This window comes from Vulpes vulpes, chromosome 9, assembly GCF_048418805.1.
Source record: "Vulpes vulpes isolate BD-2025 chromosome 9, VulVul3, whole genome shotgun sequence".
In the NCBI taxonomy this organism is placed as follows: Eukaryota; Metazoa; Chordata; class Mammalia; order Carnivora; family Canidae; genus Vulpes; species Vulpes vulpes.
The window spans coordinates 2930619-2957631 of NC_132788.1; the positions used below are offsets into that span (position 1 = coordinate 2930619).

At 57.1% G+C, this 27013-nt stretch overlaps 1 protein-coding gene across 8 annotated transcripts in view; it reads left to right on the plus strand.

The window, feature by feature from the left end:
• PER2 (period circadian regulator 2) overlaps positions 1–27013 on the plus strand; it is a 41923-nt gene that overhangs the window by 8678 nt on the left and 6232 nt on the right. For all 8 annotated transcript variants that reach the window (XR_011994105.1, XR_011994104.1, XM_072719011.1 and 5 more), the window contains exons 2-20: positions 2296–2525; positions 3211–3273; positions 4164–4315; positions 6544–6665; positions 7455–7656; positions 10251–10302; positions 11199–11341; positions 12973–13051; positions 16117–16223; positions 16759–16912; positions 17182–17290; positions 18027–18152; positions 18423–18504; positions 19765–19924; positions 20010–20134; positions 20943–21107; positions 21953–22192; positions 24177–25000; positions 26057–26243. Coding sequence is in view for 6 of the 8 variants with exons in the window: in XM_072719010.1 (XP_072575111.1) it covers positions 2296–2525; positions 3211–3273; positions 4164–4315; positions 6544–6665; positions 7455–7656; positions 10251–10302; positions 11199–11341; positions 12973–13051; positions 16117–16223; positions 16759–16912; positions 17182–17290; positions 18027–18152; positions 18423–18504; positions 19765–19924; positions 20010–20134; positions 20943–21107; positions 21953–22192; positions 24177–25000; positions 26057–26243 (3322 nt within the window). In the remaining 2 variants the exon portion in view is untranslated. The remainder of the gene's footprint in view (positions 1–2295; positions 2526–3210; positions 3274–4163; positions 4316–6543; positions 6666–7454; positions 7657–10250; positions 10303–11198; positions 11342–12972; positions 13052–16116; positions 16224–16758; positions 16913–17181; positions 17291–18026; positions 18153–18422; positions 18505–19764; positions 19925–20009; positions 20135–20942; positions 21108–21952; positions 22193–24176; positions 25001–26056; positions 26244–27013) is intronic.

Genomic DNA, 27013 nt, shown 5'->3' on the forward strand with positions numbered 1-27013 from the left:
CTTTCCAAAGGAGCTATTACCTGTGGGTGAAAACACGGCTCTGACGCCTTGTTTTTCCCTTAGTGCTTTTCAGGGCTCCTCGTGCTCATCCTCGACATCTCTGAGGCCACCTTCTTCATTACGGATTCTGGGCTTGGTCTTTCTGATTTTCTGTTCTAAAGTGGCATTTTCATCTCCCTCTGTGGCTTCAGTTCATCCTTCTTACTTGTTTCCTTCAATCCACCATTTCTCAATTTTTATTTATGCTACGGAGCAAGTGCTAGCCTGCGTCTGCTGCGCTCCTCCGTGCCCTGCAGGTTGTGTTCATCTGGTCTTGGCTGCACATCTTTTCAGAAGACTTACTATGGCTTTTCCCTGCTTGTTGATTCATGAACAAGACAAGGTCTAATGAGACCTAATGTGGTTGGATTCTCCATGGGTCCCCATCTTTAGGAGCAGGTGGGCACGGGATCCAGCACTGTCACCCCCTTATGTGGCCTCGAGCAAGTCACTGACTTGTTTCCTCGTTGTAGACTAGAACCCAGAATGGTGTGCTCTGCGCTGTCCGATGGCCAGTGATCAGGAGTATTACGTGAAACGGTGTGTATCTGTAGTTGCCCCCATCAGCCAGGTGTCTGGGCTGTTTCTCAGAGCACATGGACCTGTGGGCACATCCTGCCCCCCACCCCCACCCCAAGACTCCACTCAGGGCAGTGCTGCGGGGCCTTCTGGATTGTCCCTCCCCCGCTCAGTGCCCAAGGCTGGCCTTCTGGGACTGTGCTAGTGGGTCCTCTTGCTTCCTGGCTTCCTGCCCACCAAGGTCAGGAGGAGAGAAAAGCCAAGGGCTTACGTCCCCAGCTCTGGTCTCCCAAACTGCAGGTTGTCTGGGTTCCTCTGGTTTCAGTAACCATCCCTCTCCCTGCCCTATAGGCCCAGGGTAATAACAGCTTCCCCCTCCCCATACCTGCCTACCTTCCGGGGCCAGATGTCTTCTGCTTCCTGCCAGCACCCTGGGGAGACACGGTCCTGGGTCCTCCTCTCCCGGGGACATCTCTCTCTCCACCCTTAGGCTTCCGGTAGAACCCCTCTCTCATTGCATGCTCCCTGTCTGCTCATCCCCGTGATTCTCTTCTAGAATTATCGCAGATGCCTTGGGGCTGGTCTGGCTCTAACCTCAGCCCCACTCTACCTTCTTACCCCTAAACACCAAAGTTAAAGTTTCTGTGTAGCACAGTGGTGAAGACCTGCCCAAATGCAACAACATTCGTTCATCTGGTACCTCGAACCCTTCAGTGGCCTGGCGCTGGTCTCCCTCCCCTCTGCACCCCCACTTGCACACGCCCCCTGTGCTGCTGTCAGGGGGCTCCCACCCACTGGGCCCTCTTCACAGGGCAACACCTTCTTCATAGCTTCCTGTCTCCCTGAAGTCTCCCTTGCCCGCCAGCGGGGCCCGGGGTCTCCTGTAGCTTGGGATGGCCAAGACTTCTGAACTTGCTGCTCCCCAACATCACCTGGGGAGATTTGTAAAATGCAGGTTCCTAGGCCCTGCCAGCCATTCAGTGAGAACCTGATTTTTCCCCAAGGCTCCCCACGTGCTGGGCAGTGGTCGACCTCTTGTCACCTCCCGACTAGGCCATCAGCGATTTGATGTCTGGGGGCTGTGACTGTAGGATTCCTCTGCCTTCCTTTTTTTAATTTAATTTAATTTTATTTTATTTTATTTTATTTTATTTTATTTTATTTATGATAGGCACTTTATTTTATTTTATTTATATTATTTTATTTTATTTATGATAGGCACTTTATTTTATTTTATTTTATTTTATTTATGATAGGCACTTTATTTTATTTTATTTTATTTTATTTATATTATTTTATTTTATTTATGATAGGCATTTTATTTTATTTTATTTTATTTTATTTATATTATTTTATTTTATTTTATTTATGATAGGCACACAGTGAGAGAGAGAGAGAGAGGCAGAGACACAGGCAGAGGGAGAAGCAGGCTCCATGCACCGGGAGCCTGACGTGGGATTCGATCCTGAGTCTCCAGGATCGCGCCCTGGGCCAAAGGCAGGCGCCAAACCGCTGCGCCACCCAGGGATCCCTTCCTCTGCCTTCCTAATTCAGGCAGGTAGGCGATAGGAGCTCAGTGAGTAAGAACAAAGAATCCCTGTGATTGACCCTGACTGCTACCAGCGTGTTCATCGAAGTGTGGTACCAGGTTCCAGGTTCTGGGGGAGCACTCCATGAGATGGCTGCAGTGACTCCCTGCACTCTCCAAGGCCTCACGACAGTTCTCTCTTTTCCCAGCTTCGTTGTGGGACCAACATGAACAGATACACCGAATACCCACCCAGCCCCAGTCACCCCGCCCAGGAGCCCGTGGAGGCTGAGCCCAGTAGAGCTCCGCTCCAGGAAGACGTTCACATGAGCAGTGGCTCTAGTGGAAATGAAGCCAACGAAAACCACTCCCCAGGGCGGGACTCACAGGGCAGCGAGGAGCTGGGGATGCTGGTGAGGCCGCCTGTTGTCCACCCAAGGTAGGTGGGGCCCTCGGGCCACCAAGGCCGGCCACCTGGCTGTTTTCTCAGCATCTCCTCCCGTTGTTTGATTGCCTTTGAGGTCTTTTTTTTTTTTTTTTTAAGATTTTTATTTTTTATTTATTTATACAGAGAGAAAGAGAGAGAGAGAGAGTGTCACAGGCAGAGGGAGAAGCAGGCTCTATGCAGGGAGCCCAACATGGGACTCGATCCTGGGTCTCCAGGATCACACCCCGGGCTGCAGGTGGCGCTAAACCGCTGTGCCACCGGGGCTGCCCGCCTTTGAGGTCTTTAAATAATGATTACCACGTTTTTCAACATTTAAGAAAACCTCATTGACTCAGAATAACTAAAATTTACTATAACGATGCCACGGTTGAAATTGAATATCCAATTGCCAATAGATAGATGCCCAGTGAGTCTAGTAGGATCTTAGGAGCAGAGGAGTCCGCAGCCCTGCTAGCAGCCGGGAGTCTAGAACATGAACTTGCTCAACTAGTCCTTCTCCCAGTACATAAAACTTGGAGGCCTTATGCTCCAGCTTTCCCTTAACCTTGTATTATTTTGTGATTATCTTACTACACGTGACTACACGTGTGGGATCGTGGTCACGGTTGGATGGGGAGAAGCGGGTAGAGCGCACAGTCCTCTGAGTCTGGCCTTAGTTCTTGTGCTTCCATTACAGTCCAGGTGCCTTTGGCCTTATGATGGCGAAGTCCGAACACAGCACGTCTGCAAGTGGCTGCAGGTAAGGCCAGTTAGAAGTCCCTCGATTTAGGATCCTTACAGAAATGGAGATTTGTTATTGGAGGTTAGTTTTGGGGTAATGGGACATTTTTCAGCCTTCTGCTGGACCATGTTGGTCCGCTCCGCTGTCTCTGTTATGAGCCAGCTGCACCCTCTTGGACCCTGGCTGTTCAGGGCCCCTAGAATGTTCCAGATCTGGATCCCCTCTGGCTCCACTGTGCAGGCCTTGTCTGCATCCTAGACACTTCCATCTGGAACATTCTTCCCATTTCTTAGGTGTTTGTAATGAAGGTGTCCTTAATTTCGCATCCACAGACATTTTTATGTCACCCCTGGAGCAAAGTCCGGCTCTCAGGCCTGAGTGTGTGGGCACCTTAGACCGGACCTCCAGCATTCTTTCTGCACCCCCTGCTCTAAACAGGAAGGGCCCACCTGTTTCATCTTCCTCCCATCTCTGTATCCTTAAGTTTAGAGGCTCTACTTATGAGTCTTTCGTCTCCGAAGTCTGCTATTTTCTGTAATCTCCATCACTCCCTCCTTTTCTGTCTGACAGGGCAGGAAGGCACAGCTCTGAGGCACGGAGCCCACTCCATCCTTGGGGACAGAGCGCCCAGGTGGGGGGCGGGTGTCTGCAGCCCTTAGTGATTCTCAGCTGGGGCACTCTGTCTCCCTGCAGAAGATGGGCAGCAGCATCAGGAGACATCTTTGATTGTCACATTTGGCGAGGGTGCTTCTGGCCTGTGGCAGGGAAGGCCAGGGATGCTGCGCATCCTGCAGGGCTCCACAGAGAACCACGTGGACCAAAAGATCCTAGTGGCCTGGTTGAGGGATGGGACTAGAGGCATGGGAAGGAGGAGTCGGGAAGCTAATGTGTGATCGCCTCTTTAACAGCGAGCAGTCTGCCAAAGCGGATGCTCACAAGGAACTGATAAAAACCCTGAGGGAGCTGAAAGTCCACCTGCCTGTGGACAAGAAGGCCAAAGGGAAAGCCAGCACGTTGGCAACCTTGAAGTACGCGCTCAGGAGCGTGAAGCAGGTGAAAGGTACGTCTGGTTCGTGTACTTGTCCCAAACTTGTAGAAATAAGTTGCATTGTGTCGACTTTCTAAAGCCCAACCCTGAAGTCGCAAAAGGAAATTCTAGAAGTCCGATGAAATCACAAAGATCGGAAACCCTTATTCTTTGCAAGTTCTCTACTGTACTTGACATTCAGAGAAAAAAAAAAAAAGTAGAAAACCAGCTGATAAAAAGGTATTTACAGCATAAAGCTTTTGTGCTCTGGGCTGGGGTCAGGTCATATTCAGGGTAGCCCATATCCTCCAAGCTCAGGCTGGAGCTGAGCTGGAGTTGACTGAAATGTGTGAGCAGCTCGGAGCAGAATTTAAGTAGAACATCCCAAGGCGTGGAGCTGAGGGCTGGTCGCTCCTTTGAAAAATAACAGGAGATACCAGGAGGCTATTGCCAGATCTTACCCTTACAGGACAATACTTGAGAGCTCCTGCATGTAAGACCTTGGGCAATCTGTTCTCCTGTTTGTCTAGAAATGCGTGAATTTCCATCAAGGTTGTCTTTTCAAGCAGGAAGCCGTCACCGGTGCTCAGTAGTGACCTCCACAGTCCGCATTCCGCTCCCATTTGTGGGCTTGCTTGGGTCTTACTGTTAGGTGGCAGGATATGTGAGAGCTTTAGGACTGGTCCGCGGTCTAGACTGAGGCTTTCACCTGAGATCCCGGGTGCAGAAGCCTTCATAGATGCGGTGCTGGAATCTGTGAGCAAACACTGCAGTTTCCAAAATAGTTGCATCATCGAGCTCAGATGCTTGACGTTTCGGTAAACTCCAAGCCCCTTAAATAACTTCCAACAGCCCTGAGTCTTCCTTCACTTGCTGCTGCAGCTGGACTTCCCCTGAGCAGGTATTCCCTCCTCCCCACCCCATCCCCTGGCTCTCAGGTACCTGCAGGTGCCTCTGTCTCCAGGACACGTAAGGAGCACATTGCCATGGAGGAGGCACCAGCATTTCTAGCGAGCCAAGAACTCGACTGCCGACTGCTGGGCCAGCTCTTGTGGAGACACCCATCCCTGGGGGTTTGGGCCGTGACCCCTGCGTTCGGGGTCATCGCAGGGTGCTTTAGCTCTAGGTGGTCAGAAAGGTCCAAACAGCCTTGTTTTTTGGTCTGTAGCTGGGAATGGGGACATGAGTTTTGAGAGTTTTTAAAGTTTCCTCCAGCGTTGCAGAGAAAACAGCAGAAAGCTTGGAGGAAGTGCACACGTGTGCGTTCCCAATCTTATAGCAGCGAACTCTCAGGTGAACCCTTTCTCGTTACACTGGAAACCACCCACTCCTGCACTTTGAGGAATCTCTTAGCTGTTTTGGTCCCTTAAGACCAGCAAGCAGAGACAGAAGACAGGCCAGCACCACCTGGGGGCAGATGAGGGAGGTGCCCTCTCCCCGCAGAGGTGGGAGCCCCACCCCTGCTCTACCTACTTTGCCCCCGTGTACACATTACACGCACGCTGAGGTCCCAGTGGACTCGGACGCTGGGAACATGCACGAGAGCAGAGAAGCGGCGATGGCTGAGATAAAGGCCTAACACTGCCTTTTTTCTGGGATCAGCTGTTACTGTCCCAGGGCAGGGCTTACAGCCAGGGCAAGGCTCGTCACCGGCAGCGTGGATACAAAGACATGTTTCACATAGTGCTCGTATCTTCGGACGCTCCGACGCTGCAGGGGGAGGAGGTTCTCTGACGGGCGGAGCTGCTGCCACCCCTCGCCGGGGGCTCCCCCACCCTCAGGTGCCGGGTGAGAGGCCCGGGAGAGTCTGTTGTCCGAAGCCGCAGGTTGCGTCGGGAACAGTCCGTGGCGGTGCTGCTTCTCGTGCCCCGTGTCTGAGCGGCGGCTTCTGTCTGGATGGACGTGCCTGCCGGGGCTCCCGAGGAGCAGGTGCGGGGGCTGCCCAGGCGTCCCCAAGGGGAAACGTCAGCCTTGTGTCCTGATCGGGGACCCTGCGGGCAGAGGCAGCGTCGGGTGGAACCGTGCCCGTGTTACTGAGAGTAGTGTGCACTTACACCATTAAAAAGTTCCGTAATCAAAGGTTTCCGGATTTTTCAGGAAAAATAAGACAGATTTCTGTTTGCTTTGCCTTCACATTTCTCTCTTCCTTCTCTTGGCGGCCCGGGAAGACAGTGTGCGTAGCGCACTTTTCCATGAGAACAGTAGAGCCCCCGACGCAGGGAGGGAGGGCCCCTTCTCAGGCCTCCCCGTCTCTCCTGCAGCCAACGAGGAGTATTACCAGCTGCTCATGTCCAGCGAGAACCACCCCTGCAGTGCCTACGTGCCCTCCTACACCGTGGAAGAAATTGAGAGTGTCACCTCCGAGTTCATCGTGAAGAACGCGGTAAGTGTCCGACTCGAGTGACGTCTTCCCCCAGGAAGCTGAGATCCTCGTCCGCTGAGCTCGCTGAGCCTCTGCAGCCAGTGGCTTTGTAGAAACGGAGTTCGGGATTTCAGGAAGTGAGCTCATACCCTGAAAAAACAGTGTAAAGTCAGTGATTCAGACGTAGCAGCTGTTGTGCAGACTCGCCCTGTTTTCTGTGTGATTGCCCTTCTCCCGTGGCCGACTCCACCCCCAGATCTTGCGTGTGTAAGAGTGAGCCCCACCCTCACCCGGGGGTGACCAGGTGACCTTAGGCTCATTCAGAGGAGGGGGGAGGAGAGGGCGCCCTGGGATTTGAACTCAGCTCATGAGACTCCAAAGCTCATGCATTTTTAAGCAACCCATAGGGGTCGGGCACTCTTGGGGGTCCGTGCCCCTACTTCTCCGTCAGAGAGCAGACATTGGGGCAGGTGGGCACCCAGACACACTGACCTGGTCTGGAGAGAGTGGGTTCCCTGATCCTCCCCATCTCCTTCCTCCAGTGCCCTCACTGGGGCTGAACCCCCTGGGAGCTCTGGGCCAGGTCACCAGCCAGCAGGGAGGGAGCCGGGGTGGGAGCCTCTAGCTGCCCAGGCGGCATCGCCCCCCACCCCACCCCGCTGCATCCTGGGGAGGAGATGGGCTGGCAGAGGTTTGGGGCTGCCAGCCCAGGTGAGAGGGAGGGAGCCCAGAGGCCTCCCCTGACCCCCCCAAATCTGTGCCCCTCAGGGAGGGGCAGCCTGTCCTCATGCAGCTCCTTCTTCCTTGCAGGGTATGTTTGCTGCGGCCGTGTCCCTGGCCACCGGGAAAATCCTGTACATCTCTGACCAAGTTGCCTCCATCTTTCACTGTAAAAGGGATGCCTTCTACGGCGCCAGGTTCGTGGAGTTCCTGGCGCCCCACGACGTCAGTGTGTTCCACGCCTCGACCACGCCTTACAAGCTTCCGCCCTGGAGTGTGGGCCGTGGAGCAGGTGAGGGCCTGGGGCTGCCTGGTCTCATGCGCCCGTGGCGTGGGGACCGTGGGGGGCTGCTGCCTTCCCAGGGCAGTAGGGCGAGGGGGGCACTCTGGCCCACCCCAGATGGGGGGCGTGCGCCCTACCTCCCCCCTGCCAGAGACCGCCCGGCGCACCTGCCCAGCAGCTGTCCCAGGCCAAAGACGGAAAGCTGCTAGTTCAGGATAAGCTCTGGAGAGTAGTCGTCTGTGCATGAATTTCAGAGAGGCAGAGCTGTTTCGGGAGACTGGGAGGGATGTTAGGCATCTTAGAAACGAAGTTCTGAGAAGCTGAAGTCCTGGCACCAGCCGGCGGAGTGTGGCTAGGCCGTGGGGCGGAGGGCGCCCTGGCTGTCAGCTGCAGGGACGCCCACGGGCTGCAGAGAGCGCTCCTCAGCGTGGCCAGCCACGCAGCCACGTCCTCCCGTACCGCAAGCTCCCCAGGCCCGGCAGGCACCCTCTGCACGGTGGCCACCACCCCAGGCCACAGGCTGGCAGTGCGGCCGCAGCAGGCTTTTGGCCCCGCTGTCCCGGCTCGAGCGGTTAACCGTGCCACGTTCTGGAATTTGACCGGGAAGGCTGGGGGTCTGGAAGGCTTGGGAGCTCTCAGGGGCCAGCGCCTTGCACGTAGCGGGGGCAGGGCGGGGTGGGTGACCAGACCAGTCTCGGCAGGAGCCGGGCCCTGGGAGGCCCCAGCAGCACAGGCGCGTCCTGCAACCCTGGGCGGCCCCCAGAAGCCCCTTGGAGGGGACTCCTGCAGCGTCTGCCCGCCCGCCCTCGGGCCTCTGGTGGCTCGGAGCTGAAGCTGAAATGCAGAGCAGTCAGGAGAGATGATGGGAGACAGGGGGACCGGGAGGCACCCCAGACGGCCGGGACCTGGGTCGTGACGCGGCAGGAGGCTGCCCGGGCCATGTCACCCGGAACTGGTTCCTGGTTCCCTTTGGCTCAGGGGTCAGCATCTCTGCTCACATCAAATGCTCCTCAGCCCTGCTCCCGCTGGAGTGTGGGCCCCTCTCCTCCTCCCATCTCCTCCTGCTCCCAGTCAGCTGGCCGGGCCTCCTCCTCCTCCTCCTCCTCCTCCTCCTCCTCCACCTCCACCTCCTCCACCACCACCTCCACCTCCTCCTGCACCTCCACCTCCTTCTCTACCACCACCACCTCCACCATCTCCACCACCTCCTCCTCCACCTCCACCACCTCCACCACCTCCTCCTCCACCTCCACCACCTCCACCACCTCCACCGCCTCCACCGCCACCTCCTCCTGCACCTCCACCACCACCACCACCACCACTACTACTACCACCACCACCTCCACCACCTCCACCACCACCTCCACCTCCACTCCTTCTGCACCTCCACCACCACCACCACCACCACTACCACTACCACCACCACCTCCACCTTAACTCCACCTCCACCAGCACCAGCACCGTAGTTCCCTGGCTGTGCTTTCTTGACAAACCTGGGAGTTTGCTTTAGGGCTGACTCATGAAAAGAGGAGATATTCCTTGCTCTTGGTTTTAAACAGAGAGCCACCTGCCTTCTCCCAGAATTCCCACCCAAGAACTGTCCAGTGAGGTCCCTGAAGCTTGCAGTGCGTGTCATGAGGACCCATAGGTCACTGAGTGGGACGGACCTCACTCCACACGCGAGTTTACAGCATGAACAGTCTGGCACCATCTTCCTGGCATGGTTTCCACTGAATTTTTACCTGAATAAAAAAGAAGAACCAGGTGACTCCTCCAAGGCCTTTCCCGGCTGGTAACTTTATACCATTTTCTCTAACTAGTGATTTCCTGCTTTTCCTCTTTCTTTCGAATAGAGGAAACTTTATATAAAAGATGAACATCAAAGATTTCTTTTATAAGAAATAAATGTGGAAAACGCCATTCCCTCATCTCTGATGATGCCACCATGTGACGTCATGTTTTTGCTAAGTGTTTCAGATTTCAAAGTAGGTTAATATTTTAGCAGAGAAATTTGATATAAGCTTTGAAATGACCTAAGTTGCTTCTGTCAGAACTGAATAACCCCCCCCCCCCCCAAAGTCATAGGTTGAAATGCTTAGGGCTTTACTTGCAAAAATTCTGCTTGTAAGTATGTATCCCAGAGTTCAATTCCTAATTAGTTGGTGTGTTTGTGGCAGTTTATGAACCATTTCAAAACTGGTAAACTTCTGGGGCACCTGGGGGATCAGTGGTTGAACATCTGCCTTTGGCTCAGGGCGTGACCCCGGGGTCCCGGGATCGAGTCCCACGTCGGGCTCCCCGCAGGGAGCCTGCTTCTCTCTGTGTCTCTCATGAATAAATAAATAAATAAAATCTTAAAAAAAAAACTGGTAAACTTCTGGTGGTGAACTTTTAGCATTTCATAATTTGGTATGTGCTATACTCATGAAATACGTTTGCTTGTAGTCAGAACCGTAATGAGTGATCTCTAAGGGCTTCGCTCTGTGCTCCCGTAAATAGGCATTCACGCCCGATTCCCTGCTTGTCTGTAGCCTGCGGGAGGCAGAGCGCTGTCTGTGCTGTGTCGTGCAGTGGGATGGGTGACTCTGGACTCTCTCTCTTAGATTCATTTACTCAAGAATGTATGGAGGAGAAATCTTTCTTCTGCCGTGTCAGGTAAGCCCGCGATGGGTGTTCCAGAGTTGGTGAGGGCACGTTTTCTCCTGAGCACTTCTTGCAAGGTTGAGGAGATGTGGGAGTGCTCCCCCCCAGTTGTTGGTGTGCCGTGACCCCCTGTGCCCTTCTGCACCCCTGTTCTTCAGGATATAAGCTCTCTGCCCCTGCCACACAGGGCGCATATTTCTCAAAAGTCTGTGTGGAAACACCAGTTCGACAAGCTGAATTTTAACTGTGCCCTGGGCGTTGAGGAGCACGGTCAGCACTGGGATGACCTCAGGGCGCCACATGGAGAGCCTGAGCAGCCTGGACTCGGCGTCCTTCACCTGGGAAACCGCCCGAGGGCCCTTTACTGAGAAGGCGTGTGCCCCAGGGTCTGGGGACCCCAAAAGCACATGCAGCCTTTAGTTCAAATGTGCATTTTTCCAGGGAGAGTCCACAGCTCTCCCAGCAGGCTTTTGGCCCAAAACAAGGTGACTTGTTTTGAGCGTCCGGCTGCAGTGTCAGGAGTGACCCCCGCCACGACTGGCACTCGGAGAAGCTGGGGCTGGGACCTCACTGTTGAAGCGATGTCTTTTTCCTCAATTGAACTGCACATTGCTCCAGAGAAGGGCTCTTGGAAGACCTCTCAGTGCCCCGGGGCTGCTCACTCTTTGATCGACCCTTAATGTCGTGGAAATTGGGCGAGTGGGGCGGAAGCACAGCCCGCAGACCCGGGGCAGCATGTCCAGCTTGGCCCGGGGCCCCAGGCGAGGAGCCTGGCTCCGTTTCTCAGGCTGCCGTACAGCAAGTAGAAGGACCGCTATCATAACAGCCGCTGCAGGGAGAGGTGACCGGCAATAAACGACGGGTCCTCTGTCCTAAGTCCAAACCTCTGACCGGGCCTTCCTCCACAGTGTTGGGAAAAACCACGAGAACGAGATTCGCTACCACCCGTTCCGCATGACCCCTTACCTGGTCAAGGTGCGGGAGCAGCAGGGCGCCGGGAGCCAGCTGTGCTGCGTGCTGCTGGCAGAGAGAGTGCACTCAGGCTACGAAGGTAACCGCCCAGCCCGGGGTGGGGGGCGTGGGGCACAGTCTCCGTCTGGCTCCCCAGTGACTCCCCTGGTTCAGACCTAACATCAGAAAGGCTGGCCTCTCCGCCAGCCTTGGGCAGGGTGTCTGTCTCCCTCTATGGCACACCCACCTTTGTCACCTGGGCCTCCCTGTAGCCCCTGCCGTACCATCTCCGGAAAGGGTCTGGGTGCCAGCACCTCCCACAGTGACCAGGCCACTGCTGTGGCCGAGAGTGCCTTCCCCTTTCCCAGCCGCTGCCTTCCATCTGAGTAGTGAGAATGGCCCCGATGGTCCAGGTCCCCCAGCCCCTGCCTCCCCCATGCACCCCCACGCCTGGAAGGTGCAGACACACCACTGCCTGCTCAGAACCAAGCCATTCCCCTCCCAAGAGATGAAGTGCTGACCTTCCTCCTTCCCCACTTGGGTGCATCCTACCTCCCACTGCGTTTCTACCCCCATGGGCACTGGCTTCTGCAGGCTGGTTGGCTGCCCAACACCCTGGCTTTGCTCCTGCTTTCTGCCCTTCCTCGCCCTAGAAGGCCATCACCACAGCACAGTGATCCCACCGGCTGTCCATCCCTGGTCCTGCTAGCTTCTCAGGGCACCCCTTCCCCGAAAACTCCCCAAAACTGGGTTTTCCTTTGAAGCCCAGAGGGCCCCAAGGCACTCTGCCACCCCGATTCTGTCCTTCTGGTGCCGCCCTCCTCCTGAACTGCCTCATGACATGGTCCTTGTGCCGAACCAGCCGCAGTACCTGGCCAGGAGCCCAAGGTCCTCACCCTGGCCACTCAGCCAGCCACGGGAGAGCAGAGAGCAGTCGCCATGTGTAGCTACTGATCCACAGGGATCTGCTTTAGGCCACGTCCCACTGTGCTCCTCACCTTGTCTCAGGGGTTAATGAGGTCACGCTGTAAGAAGGTATTTCTTAAAACTAGGGGAAGTGTCTTAGGGACGTGGCTCTCTTTCAGATGTTTGGTGGGTTCTTCCATAAAGATGATAGAATGTTCTCTTCCAAATATTCAATAAAGACTTAGGTTACTGAGATTTCAACATGTTACTCCTCGAAACGACCTGAGTCTCCTTCAGGAATGAGGCTCTGGAATTCTGAATGTTTTGTGCATGAATTTGGTGGTTGAAGGGAAAATCCTGGATGTATGATTTCCTTTCTGCAAATTACTCTATCAGCTTCACCCACCCTAGAATCTATGAAGTCCCCAGCACAATGATATTTGCTGAGAATTTTGAATCTGAATAAAAACAATTTGTTCAGCTCACTCTCGTCGGATCTTAAAAGTCATGAATTTGGCCTCCCAGCCTGATTTTGCTGAGAGAAGCCTATGCATCAGCACAGGGTTCTGTTAACGTGCCAATTCTTAGCTTTCTAGACTAAACCTGTCCACAAAAAGTTGGGAAGGCCGGCTGGCGGTCACCCAGCATAGGGTCGGCCCTGTTCCCGATGCGGCGGGCTCTGTGCTTCAGGTCCATGTCTGAATTTCCTTCCTTAGCTGCCCATCGCTCTGAATCTATGTGGTATTTTCTAGTGTCTGTATCATGACTGCATCAGGCGTGTTATTTCTTAGAATCAGAAACTTGTGTAAAATTCTCTTCTTTCAGCCCCTAGAATTCCTCCTGAAAAGAGAATTTTTACGACCACACATACACCAAATTGTTTGTTCCAGGACGTGGATGAAAGGTAAGTACGGTGACGCCGGCCTCTCGGCCAGCACGCGCCTCTTGCACTTGGCTTGTCTTGGAGGCAGCAGACGCGATCACGGGATATTTAGCGTTTCATCATGATCTCGGTGGTTGCTTAATGGCAATTCAGTAAAGCTCAATGGATTTTCATGTTTTGGACGTTGAAGCTGCGTAGCTAAAGCGAAGGCTGCATCTTGGCTTTACTTACGTGATAATTCACCAGAATGTTGAACCATTGGCAATGAAATCATCCTGGAATTGCCCTAAAACCCTCCTGGGAGATGAGCTTTGTGTAAATGGGGCATTCCGGGGAGCACCTGGTAATCATTCTAATTGAGTCTGTCTTTATTATCCTGTTTGAACTCATTTCATAATCTCACGTGAGTAAAGGAGGTTACAGCCAGGGAAGGTGTGCCTGGGACGGTGTTGGGGTGGAAGCTGGAGACGCTGTCGCAGGATCCCAGCAGAAAGGCGTCTGCTGGCCTGGGTGCCACAGACCGGCCCCGGGGATCACCTCCCTTCCCACCCAGAGCTTTGCTCCGTCTCCCACCAATGGGCCATAGCTGGTGCCGATGGCGTTTCTTGGAGTCCGGAGCACTGCGTCCTGAGAGGGATCCGGGCTGCCGGCTGTGGGCCGAGGCCCGTGGAGCGCCTTCCCCCAGCTGCTCCTGCGCGAAACAGAAAATACTGCTGGCTGCCGGGGTCATGGGGAGGAGCTTTCCTTGGAAGACCCAGGGAGGAGGGCCTAGAAGGGCCAGGGTGGCCAGGGTGGCCTCCACAGGTGCTGTCAGGGATCCAGTCTACCCCACTGCCCACGCCTGGCCCGCGGCCACCAGGTACCACCCTGGACACAGGCCACGGAGCCTCCTGGGGAAGAGCTGCTCGCAGGCAGCCAGGGAATCATCGGCCTCCTGCTCTGGCCGCGGTAGAACCATCGGAGCATCAGGTAGAACCATCGGAGCATCAGGGTTTCATGGTGCAGGTTCCCGGGCCACACCTGGCCCCGCCCAGCAGGGTCTTGGAGGGTGGGCCCTGGGGGCCCCATTCATAAAGCAAACCCAGGACCATGATTTATTCCTCCAGAAGCCTGAGAACGCGGCCCACACACCACCGCGGGGGGCACTCCTGTGCAGGAGTGAGCGGCTGGGGAGGGTGGAGGGGGTGGAGGGCGGAGGGTCTGTGGAGGAGCCAGGAGCCGCCTTAGCAAAGCCCTGCGGGGGGGCCCAGCCGCAGAGCCCAGGACAGCTGGGCAGGTGGCCAGGACTCCCCCACCTCCCTTCTCCCTTCCCCTCCTCTTCCTTCCTCCTGCTCCCCTTCTTCCTCCTCCTTCCTCCCTTCCCCTCTTCTTTTTCCTGCTTGCCCTACTCCCTCCCCTCCTCCTCCCTCCCCTCTTCCTCCTCCTTTCCCCCTCCTCTTCCTCCTGCTCCCCCCTCCTCCCTCCCTCCTCCCTTCCCCCTCCCCCTCCTTCTTCCTCTTCCCTTCCCTTCCTCTTTCTCCCTTCCCCCTCCTCCCTTCCCCCTCCCCCTCTTCCTTCCTCCTCCCTTTCCTGTCCTCTTCCTCCTGCTACTCCCCTCCTCCTGCACCCTCCTCTCATTCCCCCTTCTCTTCCTCCTGCTCACCCTCCTCCCTTCCCCTCCTCCCTCCTCCCTTCCCCTCTTCCTCCTGCTTCCCCTCCTCTTCCTCCTGCTTCCCCTCCTCCCTTCCCATCCTCTTCCTCTTCTTACTGCTGATCCTCCTCCCCACCTTTCTCCTCCCTTCCCCTCCTCTTCCTTCCTCCTTCTCTCCCTCTTCCTCCTCCCTCCTCCTCTCCCTCTTCCTCCTCCCTCCTCCTCTCCCTCTTCCTCCTCCCTCCTCCCTTCCCCCTCGTCTTCCTCCTGCTCACCCTCCTCCCTTCCCCTACTCCCTCCTGCCTTCCCCTTTTCCTCCTGCTCTTCCTCCTTCCTCCTCCTCCTCCTGCTCCTCCTCCTCTTCCTTCTTTTACTGCTGTGCCTCCTCCCCACCTTCCTTCTCCCTTCCCCCTCCCCCTCCTCCTTCCTCCTCCCATTCCCCCTCCTCTTCCTCCTCCCTTCCCTCCTCCTCCTCCCTTCCCTCTTCCTCTTCTTCCTCTCCTCTTTCCCCTCCCTCCCCCCTCCTTCCCCCCTCCCCCTGCCAAACCTTGACCTGGAAGGGCACCAGGAACATTCTGTACCTACTGTCCCATCAAAGAAATCACAAGGCCTGGCAAGAGTGTATTTTGGAGCAGGAGGAGAAAACAAAATAATGACCCTGGGCCACAAGCAAGTTCCCTTCTACTGGGAGCAAGCAAGCTTCGCTCTAAAGACTTGGAGAGCGTCCTTCTGCTTGAGCAGAAGAGTTTGAGGAACCAGTTCATGTGCAAGTAGACTGGCCTCCAAGGGGAGGCTGAGAGGCTGCACTTGGAAGAGGGGGCAGGGCTGAGCTGTGGAGGGAGCTGGATGCAGAGGCAGAAGGGGCCCCGGGGAGTTCACCCCCAGACGTCCTCCCAGAGGGTAGAGTAAGAGCTACAGCAGACCCAACAGGACAGAGCCAAGGCGCCCAGCCTGTGGGTGGCTCCTCAGGACTAGATGTGGTGGCCAAAGTAATAGAAGAAGAGAACCCTCGGGTGTTGGAAAAGAGGCGCACACACAGGGTTGTCCAGAGTCCAGGCAAAACTAGTTAAAAAAGGCCATGCCAGCCGCTTCTGGCGGAACTTACAAATGACACAAAGACAGGAAAGATCTTAAGAGAGGAACGGCAAAAACTGTCTGTTTTATTCTCTGAGGAGCTAAGCCGATGCCAAGGCCCTCAGCCTGCCCGGGGCTGGGCCTTGTAGGGCCTTGTTTCCTATCAGCCCCTCGGGAGGCTGCGAGCTTTCGTTTGCTGAGTAACTGCAAGACTGGTTCTCTGTTAGCCTCATCCCCAAACCTCGATCTTGGGGGAGTTTGGAGTCTATCTCTTTTTCCTAGTGAGCAAGAGGGTTCTTGGAGGTGGTCTGCTGCCCCGCCTGGGTGGGAGCTGCAGCCGAACTCCTGCATGCTCAATGAAGGGTACGTGCTTGCCTTGCAGGGCGGTCCCCCTCCTGGGCTACCTACCTCAGGACCTCATCGAGACCCCCGTGCTCGTGCGGCTTCACCCTGGTGACAGGCCTTTGATGGTCACCGTCCACAAAAAGAGTAGGTCCCACTTTCATGGTCATCCTGAGATCAGCACCCAGTTGAGACGGGTCAAATCGGTTAGCAGCATGTGGGGGTGGGTGCCCTGGCCCTGCCCGAGCCCTAGCTCTGACAGTCGACTATAGTCATGTCTGTGGGTCCCTTTGTGGGGCCTCAATCTTTGGAATCTGGCTGTGACTGTTGGCTTCCCTGGCAGGTGTGTGTGGGGGGGTGGCGGGCAGGCTCAGCTGTGGCAGCAGAGGTGCTGACCAGGCCAGGAGACTGGATAACACACGTCCCTGCTGAGCCCAGCCCCACAGAAGGGGACACTGAGCACCCCCTGGAGGGGACCCATCAAAGCCAGCAGAGACGTGTGTCCTGAAGCATGTGGTGGTCCTTCTGGAAATAGTCCATCGTGGACAATTGAAAGTGGGGTGGGGGGGTTGGCATCTCTGGAAGCTCGGAGCCAATTCCAGAGTGGACCAGCCCTCGGCTCTCCTGCTCCCGAGAGCACCCGGCGCTTGTCCTCACGCCCACGCTGCTCTAACTCTCCCAGTCGTGCAGTCCGGCGGGCAGCCCTTCGACTATTCTCCCATTCGGTTCCGAGCCCGGAATGGCGAGTACGTCACCCTGGACACCAGCTGGTCCAGCTTCATCAACCCGTGGAGCAGAAAAATCTCCTTCATCATCGGCAGACACAGAGTCAGGGTGTGAGTGCTCCCAGTCCCCAGCGCAGCTCGGGGGGGCCCCCCTCCCCACCAGCAGGTGGCATGGGGCAGGACTGGGTGACCAGAACCCAAGCCACTTCCTGCCACATACCTGTACCCCCAGGTGGGAGAGACCTCATGCAGGCGGAGCCAGGAGCGGGAGGGAGGAGGTAGTGGTGGGCAGGGAGCAGCCCAGGGGTCTGCAGGGAGGAGGCAAGCCCAGCCCAGGTGTGCAACATGGAGCCCAACTAAGACAAAATGAACACCGACAGGGGCCCATTGAATGAGGACGTGTTCTCAGCTCCGTCGCTCGTGGAGGAGAAGGACCAGCACCCCAGCATTCAGGAGCTCACAGAGCAGATCCACCGGCTGCTCCTACAGGTGAGTACGCTCCCTGCACGCCCTCCTGTCCCCCTGTGCAAGTGGCCAGGAGCTACCCAGAGTCCCGGGGTGCCCATCCCTCCTTCTCAGGCTCCTCTCATTCCATCCTGCTCCACCCTGCACCCTAGTGCCCATGGTCTGGGCCCTGCACACCTACGGCTTGTATAGTTGGGGGCAGCGTCCCCCCTTGCATAGTTGGGGTGCTGTGTCTGCACTGCAGCCCTGGGCAAGAGGCTGAAGGACTCACCTGAGATCCCCCACAGCCATGCTGCTTGCCCACCCGTGGTCCCCCCCCGGGTCGCTCTGCTGGGACCTGGGGGCCATGAGCACACCTTTCCCCTGTTCCTGTGGACACAGCACCCAAGAAGACTTAACATGAGCACCAGGCCCCAGCTGGGCAGCTCTGCACCTCCCTCTCCTTAGACCATGGCCAAACCGCACTGTGCCTCTTTTTATTTCTAAAACCCTGGGATAGAACCCAGACTGGCCCAGGTGAGCTGAGGGAAAGGGTTGAAGGAATCCTCTCCCAGGGAGTCTTTGGTGACTGGGACCGGGGTGCTCCCCGCAGCCTGACCCTGAGTGCCAGCCCGGCCCCACCTTGTCATCACCCAGCTCGCTGGGCAGGTTGCAGCCCCTCTGCGACCCAGGCATGTTGGGGGGTCAGGGGTCGCTAACCCTGCAGTGCCATCTGCACCCCTAGCTGCGTCTGAGGCCTTCCCATCTGCTGTTTCCCCAGCCTGTGCCCCACAGCGGCTCCAGCGGCTACGGGAGCCTGGGCAGCAACGGGTCCCATGAACACCTCATGAGCCAGACCTCCTCCAGCGACAGCAATGGTCACGAGGACTCCCGCCGACGGAGGACCGTAAGTCCCTCCTGCCTGTCTGTCCCCGTCCCGGGGGGATGGTGCCTCTTGCTCTCTGAACCTGCTCACTCGGGCCTTACTCTACACTCTAAGGGGGGAAGCTGCCAAAAATCAAGCAAGAGTGAAGACGTCACAAAAACATAACCTGCCACTTGGCTCTGTGGTCTTCAGATGGCCAAGCATGTCTTCTCTAGCCCTGCCTCGCCCAGATTTCTCCTTCAGAACTCGCTCTTTCACGGGGAATAACATGTTCCTTTGTTTCTCCTCAAGGAAATTTGTAAAAATGGCAGCAGCGTCAAAAACAAAAGTCATCCTGGTGAACCTGGAGAACAAAAGGAAAAATCTGTTGCAGGTAAAAACAGTCTCTCCATTTCCTTAATAAAACTTCAGTGTGGCAAGGTGGCAAGGGGAACCTGGTTTGACTCTAGCTCCGGATGGCAGGATATTGACCCTTTGAGCGTGCTGTGTCCCCTCCATTGTGCAGCAGCCCGCCCCTGTGCCGACGCAGGGCAGTGTGGGCCTTCACTCCATCAGTTTGCTGACTCTGGTCTCCAGGCATGTACCTGGCACCTTGTACACCTGTCGAGGTGTTGCCTAGGCGTCCATCCCTGCCCCCACGGCCTCTGTCCTCCTTGCTCTACGTCGTGGCCAGAGGGTCAGTGCTTACACTCATGTGAGCACATGCACACGCTCACCCCAGGGAACTGCCCAGCCAACCCACTAGCATTCGTGTGTATGAATGAGGCATCTGAAGTGGACGGCACCAGCTTTGCTCGTGGGCCTCCCACTCATGGGGAGCCAATGGCACAGGGGGCTGTCAGCCACTCCCCACCACCTGAGCCCAATTCACCACCTTGTGATTTTGCAGCCTCCTGCCTGGCCTCACGCAGCTCCTCTGCATGTATGCACATAGGTGCACCGTAGGCCTCTCCCCCTGGTAGGCTCTGACTCATCCCTTGCACTTGGGGCTGACCTGCACCTCTTCTTCACCAGGATTTTTGGCCTTTGGGACATGTGGGTGTGTGTGCACTTTGCCCCCAGTGGGCATGCTGCATGCTCCAACCTGTGTGGGTGTTGGGGACACACCAGTGATCAGGACATGGCTCTGGCCTTGAGGGTCCCTCAGGGAATAACATGTGGTGCCTGCGGAGAGGGCAAGAGAAGCATCCTCAGCCGGCTCCACTGGAGACGTAATTATTGTACCACCGGGCCCTATTTGAAAGGACTGATTCTCCCAGAGACAGAGAATACCCATCCACCACAGAGCATCTGCAATCTTACTGCCCCTGAAAGTTTCAGGAGTTCAAATGAGAACTGGCCTTTTCCACTGCTGAGTCCCAGACCCTGGGGACAGCCTGGACCAAGTGTCACCGAGCCCCAGAAGGAAGCAGGCCCTAGTGACAGCTCTCTCCAGGTTCCCTCTGGGGATGGCACAGGAGCACATGCCCCAGCAGGGCTGCCCAAGCAGCTGGCTGTCGCTGTTTCTGTGGCTGCGAATCCTATTCTGAGCCCCCAGCCTTATTTTTAGGTAGAATTAAAATGCTTTTTAAATAGAGAATCTTCTTTTGGGGGAAACAAGTGTGAACTCAAAAATATTTTGTCCTTTTTTCAGAAATGCACAGTAGTTCTCCTGCTCAGATGAAAGCTGTCCCCGTGGAAAAGGACAGTTCGGGCACCAGCCTGCCCGCGGGCAGCTCTCCTGAGGAGCTGGGCTGCAAGAACCCTCCTGCCGGCTCCTACCAGCAGATCAGCTGCCTGGACAGCGTCATCAGGTGTGGGCACTTGTGTCCCTGGCCTCGGTTCATGCACTCTTGGGGCTCCCGTGTTGCCTGACGCCCTTTCCGGCCCTCCACACAGGTACCTGGAGAGCTGCAGCGAGGCGGCCACTCTCAAGAGGAAGTGTGAGTTCCCGGGAAACATGGCGACCCAGAAGGCCAGCGACAAGCGAAAGGCAGTGGCCAGCCCCGGGCTGCATTCCACAGGTGTCTTGTTGGTTTGCACTCTTCCATGTGTGGTGACTCGGGTCCTTTGCTGTGGGATCAGGTGTCACTGAAGGTCAGAAGCCCCCTTCCCTCCCACAGGAAGTTTGAGTGGCTTCAAGGACACAGTATTTAAGTGACCAAAGTAGCTCAAAAGTTAGCAACCTTCTTACCAGCTAGAGGTAAAGGTGATCTGGGACTTTGAGGACAGGATCCTGTGGGGCTGCTGGAGGCCTGGGGGGCATCTCACATTGTCATTCTTGGGCAGGTCTTGTTTCCATGTCTCTCGGAGGAGCTCTGGCCTCTGAATGTTAGTGCCCCCCACCAGTCAGATTACATCCCCGGCCCCTCAGTTGTGAGTGTTGCTGGTGGTCCTTACCAGGACCAGAAACCAGGTGTCCCATTGCTGACAGAGCATAAGTATTGGTCAGTCATGCTGTGATGCTCAGCCTCTGTCCTAGCCCTCAGGGGGGAGAGCACCCAGCAGAGGGTGGGCTCCTGGCTGCCTGCGTGGCCTCTGTACACAGGCCCTGGCCGGAGGCTGCTGACCCCGAGCACCTGCAGCTGCCCAACCACCCACCTCCTCTCAGAGGACTCAGGCTGCAAGACTATAACTGTCTGTTTCAGACTTTCCTCTTCTCCATCCTTACCCTGTGAATAAACACCCAGGGACAAACCGTCACGTGCCGGGGTGTGCGCAGGCTGAGTGGGTCACTTGGGTATTGGTGCACCGTGTAGACAGTGGTGGTTCTTATCCCAGCCGTTTGCTTTTATTGCATTTTTGTGTCTGTGTTCATTTTCTCTTATAAAGAGACCACGTTGCCCACCAAGGTGAATAGCCACGCCGAGGTTAGTGCACACCTGCCCCCACTGACGCTGCCCTGCAAGGCGGAGAGTGTGGTGTCCCTCACCAGCCAGTGTAGCTACAGCAGCACCATCGTTCACGTGGGCGACAAGAAGCCACAACCTGAGCTAGGTATGCTTGCTGGTTCTTGGATGATCTGATTTTAACAATAAAAATTAGGAATCCAGGTGCAGAAAGAAGCAGGGCGGGTGCAGCCATACCTTGTGGCCAGCCCCGCTGCGCTCTGGCACCACCTGGTGGCAGTCATCTGCTCAGGCATAAATAGGGCAGGAGCCATGGTGTTGCTGAGCCCAAGGGTGGGGGGGTTGGGGATGGGACAGAGGGAGCAGGGATCCCAGGCATACCCCTTAGTTGAGGCTGAGGGTCCCCACCCCATCTCCTGTTTGAGGACAGGAGCTAGTACAGGTTGTGCCCGCAGAGCAGCAAGGACACCGTCACTGACTTACCTTGTTCTTCACAAACACCCACGAGTGAAATGAAATCCAGATTTGTCCTTTGCTGGGAAGAGAGAGACAGTGAGGGAAGCATACACATAGGAGAGGCAGTGGGTCCCCCTGCCCTTGTCCTGTCTGCACCTGCAGCTGCCCGGGTCACGGTTGTCACACCCGAACCAGGACGGGGGTCGTGCGCCAGCCTAGCGTATCATGCTCTAAAAACTAGGGACGGCCCAGGAGCTTCATCTTCAACGTTGGGCTGAAACCCCCGAGACCCCAGATTTCAGTTGGTTGGAGGACGGATCCCAGAGCCGCCCAGGTCATAGGGCTCTCCGTCCTCGTCTTTGCCTTTGATTGTTAACTCTCGGAAGGCTAAACCGAACAGACCCCGGGTTTCCGTGCTGTGGCAGCGAAGCAGTCTCTCCTGGGAAGGACTTCCTTCTGCAGAGACACACTGTGGGTTTTTCAGTCGTGTTAAGGCCCGGGGCCCTTGCAGATGAGGGGTCCCGTCTTCTGTTCCAGAGCTTGTGGAAGATGCCGTGAGCGGCCCCGAGTCTCCAGACTGCCGGCCCTGCGGCCTGGGCCCGGAGAAGGAGCCGCTCAGGACGCTGGGCCTTACCAAGGAAGTGCTGGCCGCCCACACCCAGAAGGAGGAGCAGAGCTTCCTGCTCAGGTTCAAGGAGATGCGGAAACTCAGTATCTTCCAGTCTCGCTGCCATCATTACTTGCAAGAAAAGTCCAAGGGGCAGTTGAGTGAGAGAAGTAAGTGGCAAAACCTGATTCTAAGTTTGTTGGTGGAATAGAATCCAGCGCTGCTTTCAAAGTGTGAAATGTCCCCCGTTAGATACAGGCTGGAACTTACCGGCGATGCAGAAACGGAGGAGCAGTGCTATGGAGAGCGGTGACAGTCCCAGGTTGGCCCCTGCAGAGTGCAGGACAGGGCAGTGACAGCGCCGCTGCTGGGTGACCATGCGGGGCAGGGGACCTACCTGCCCTCAGGACTGACGGGCATTTGGCGTCAGACCCCTATGGACACCGTAGGAGGGAGTGGCTCCCTTCTCCCCAGGCGATACGCCCTCCTGGCGAGGCCGGCCTCGGGGCTGGAGGACAGACCCTGCTTTTCAGGGTGGGAGCCAGCAGGTGGTCGGAGGGCCTGGAGGGAAGAGGAATAGACTGGGCTGGACCGATCAGAGAGCCACCTCTAACCCCGCGATCAGAGCCAGTGAGCCCGGGAGACACATGCGCCACAGGCACTCGCCACCCCTGACTCTAGGCAGACGCCCCACAAAGTGAACATGTAAGAAGTGAAGGAGACTGACGCTCCCAAGGATTATGTCTTTTCCATTCTTTTCCTTTTCTCCTTCTTCCCCAGAATTAGGGTGACTGCCAGGCCACAGGGAATCTCTTTGGAAATTAGGAAAAGATGTCATCCCCCACCCTGGGCAGACCTACCCTGTGGGCCTGGCTTAGTGCAGAGTTCTAGCTCCCCCCTGCCCCCTTGGCCCATCAGTTTTTGCAGTGCATAGACTGTGCAGCTGTCCACAGCAGCCCTGTCTAGCCCCTGATGTGTTATCCCAGGAGCCCAGTGCTTCAGCCCCCAGTCCCAGCAAGGGACAGATTTCCTATAGAAGGAACCCCAGACATGGCCTGAATGATAAAGCCCCTACCCACTTAGCACTTTGCCTTGGACTGGCCCATTTGTCTTCAGCGTGGAATGAAGGTAAGGAGCAGCACTTGGCACAGCTGACAGGAGGTGTCTCCGCACACCTGCTGCCAAAGCCCCAAGTTACCCTGTGTGACACGGGAGGAGAAACTGAGGTTCCTGGGACCCTTCCCAGACATGACAGGACACCCCAGCCCAAAGTACTGCTCGCAGGATCCAGGCCAGGGGAGGTGTAGGGACAAGCCCAGAGTCCCTCCTGTTGCCCGTGGAGACCTCCAGCCTTCTAAAGCAGCACTGGTTACCTGAGAGGAGGCAGGTGGCTCCAGGAGCTCTGGCTCCCTTCTACCCTCTGACTGCCCCTCACCCGACAGGTAAAGCAGGAAACATCTCATTTTAAGGAACAGTAGTGACAAAACTTGTAAAATTAAAAAATAAGGTTAAATGAGATCAGTGGTCCTACCTTTCAGATTTCACAAACCAATGTTGGGGAACAGCAGAGACTTACCAGCCTTTTTACTTTTTGGGACAAATGAAACCTTTTAAATGCCATTTTTTCATCACCATTATTTTGTAAAAGGAAGGACATTTGAACACCAGAAGAAAACGGTGCATGTGCTCTTACTGTTAATGGCAGTCCTGGAAACTGGTGGAGTCTGTTTTTTTTTGTTTTTTTTTTTTTGTTGTTTTTTAATTTTTTTTAAAGATTTTATTTATTCATGAGAGACACAGAGAGAGAGGCAGAGATACAGGCAGAGGGAGAAGCAGGCTCCATGCAGGAAGCCCGACATGGGACTGGATCCCGGGACTCTGGGATCACGCCCTGGGCCGAAGGCAGACGCTCAACCGCTGAGCCACCCAGGGATCCCTGGAGTCTGGTTTTGTGAACATTTTGCCCCTATTGTTCTCACTTCACCAGGGAAGTGACGGCCAGGGAACTCTTAGGGTGACATCTGCAAACACAGGACAGCTGCTGAACTAGGAGCTGCCCTCACATTTCTGGGGGCCAAAAGTCTCCAAAAACACACTCATCAGGAGTCACTAAAATGTTGACATTTTAACTCTGCTGTTTTCCCATTATTTTAGCCACTCCAGGACTAAGAAATGCCTCTGGAATAGATTCATCTTGGAAAAAAACCGGGAAGAACAGAAAACTGAAGTCCAAACGGGCCAAGCCTCGAGATTCGTCCGAGAGCACTGGGTCTGGGGGGCCTGCACCCCTCCGGCCCCCACTGCTGGGCCTGAACGCCACGGCCTGGTCACCGTCAGACACATCCCAGTCCAGCTGCCCCACGACTCCCTTCCCTGCCTCGGTGCCAGCGTACCCCCTGCCCGTGTTCCCAGCCCCAGGAATCCTGTCCGCACCCGGGGCGGTGGCGGCGGCACCCGTGGCCCCCCACCCTGGCTTCGCGGTGCCCCCCCTGCCCATGGACGCCCGGCAGGAGTTTGGTCTCCAGCCCTCGCCGTTCGCCGTCCCCCTGGCCCCGGTCATGGCACTGGTGTTACCCAACTATCCCCTCCCCGCCGTGCCCCCCAGCCTGCCCCAGGCCTTCTTCCCCGGCCAGCCTGACTTTCTGTCACACGTGATCCCTGCCTCGCAGCCTGAGCTCGCCGGTCGGACGTCACCCCCCAGACAGCCGTGCGCCTGTCCCCAGGCGGAGCGCGGGCCCGCGGCATCTCGCGCGGCCACCCCGGCCTCCCCGGCGCCGGCCTCGGGGCCCACGGGCAGGGCGTCCCCTCCGCTCTTCCAGTCCCGAGGCAGCTCCCCGCTGCAGCTCAACCTGCTGCAGCTGGAGGAGGCCCCTGAGGGCAGCTCCGCGGCCGCAGCCACAGCAGGGTCCTCGGGGACGGCGGGGCCCGACTGCAAACCCGGCACCTCCTGGGACCGGCAGCCAAAGGCAGCGCCCATCGTAAGGGTTTCCCGACGTTCGTTCTCTAGAGACGCGGCCGGGGCGGCACGACGGGGCGGGCGGAGGCAGGTGCCGCTGGCAGACGCGGCGCTCGATCGCGGGCGGCTCGGGCGGTGCTGGACGCGGTGCCCTCCCGTTAAACGGCCTGTCAGAGTAGGAAGGGGGAGCTGGCCCTTGCTCGGGGTCCACGAAGGAAGCTGCCTGGATGGCCTGGCGGCGAAGGCCGGGGTCCGAAGGACCACACGTAACCCCCTGACTCCTTATGAGCCTCAAAATTTTAAATGGAACTTCCGAGGGTGAAGCCTCGCTCAGAGCTCGGGCTCGGGGCCGGGGGAGGAGAGGCAGAGGACGGGGCTGCGGACCAGGCCATCCGCCGCCTCCCTCCACGGCTCACGGCCCTGGCGTGCTGTCCTCGCTCGGGTCGTGAGGCTGAGCTTGTGCTTCCGCCGAGCCCCTGCGTGTTGTGCCGCGCTGCGGTGCGCAGAGCACTCGTGAGGCCGAGCAAGCACCCGGGCTCAGGAGGAGCTGCCCGGGCGCCCTGCCCCTGCTCCCCGGACAGGGAACGCAACCTGGTAGCCGCAGGTGACCGCCCCCAGTGTGCCCGGGCCCCCCGACTCTGGTTCTGGGGCTCTGGGCCTGCGGTTCCGGGTCCGAGGGTCCGAGGGTGAGGATGCAGCCAGGCCGCCACGGCGGTCCCCCCGGGAACCAGAGCCCTCGCCCCCTCCCCCCGACTGTGAGCGGCAGCACTGGGGTGCTGCTGAGGGATTTCCCTGCTTCCCCGGCAACCACTGTCCTTGGCGTGATTGTCCCAAAATGAGGGTTATCAGGTGGCGCTCACAGGCCACTGGCGAGGTTGTCGCTGTCATCCCAGGAACCGCAGGATGTGTTCATGGGGCCTCCGTCGCAGGCCGTGAAGGGAGGGCCAGCCACGTGAGCCGGGCCGCAGCGGGCTCTGTCCCTGAGCGGCCCCGTGCGGACAGTGCCCTCAGCACCCGCCCCCGAGCCCCACTCTGTGTGCCGAGCCCTGACTCTTCCATCTTCTCCCTGTTTCCGAAGCGTGAGGAGCCTGCTGATGCCCAGAACAGCGATGCCCTCTCCACGTCCAGCGGCCTGCTTGACCTCTTGCTGCACGAGGACCTGTGCTCGGCCACAGGGTCGGCCCTGTCCAGGAGCGGGGCCTCCGCCACCTCTGATTCCCTGGGCTCCGGCTCTCTGGGCTGCGACACGTCCAGAAGTGGGACCGGTACGTTGGTGGCGCTGGGAGCACAGAATCCTGCGGGAGCAGGCTTGTTTCAGTTGCTCCACTTCAGGTTTCTGTGGACGATGGTCACCTAGTGTCCCTGGGCTTGCCCAGCTTCTCCCGAACCCCAGGCCACAGGCCCGTGTGTGCTCAGGGTCCAGTACCCAGTGCAGACCAGGTCCCAGCAGGTGTCCGGCTGGCACTCCAAGTGGCTCCTTCCTCCTGCCCCCACGCTGCCAGTCAGCATTCCCTCCACCTGTTTGCTTTTGACGTTGCTGTCATTGCAGTCCTCACACCCTGGCCCTTCTGGACCATCTTGGACTACCCCCCAGGCTCTCTGGGCCTGCCAGGAGGGCCAGTTAGCTCCCCTCGTGTGAACCTCGGGTGTGGGCTGCACGCTCCGCCAACGAGGATCACTCAGGTGTGATCCGGAAGCCGCAATGGGGAGCGCACACACACTCTCCATACGGTGAGAGCCCTGCCTCCCTGAAGGGAGCTTTTCCTGCACCTGTTCTCTGGCCGCGCTCCACACGGAAGGCTCGCTGGAAAATGTGCCAGGACAGCTGCCTCCCGCTTGCAAAACCAGATCCCAAAACCAGCTTCTCTGTGGCCTGGCCTAGTTGAGGAGCAGGGGGCGTGATTTCTGCTGGGGGGGGTGTAGGCACAGTGAGAAGAGAGAAAGAATCTTAAGCTGACTCTGCACTGAGCACAGAGCCCGACTCGGGGCTTGTTCCCACCACCCTGAGATCACAACCCCAGCTGAAATCAAGAGT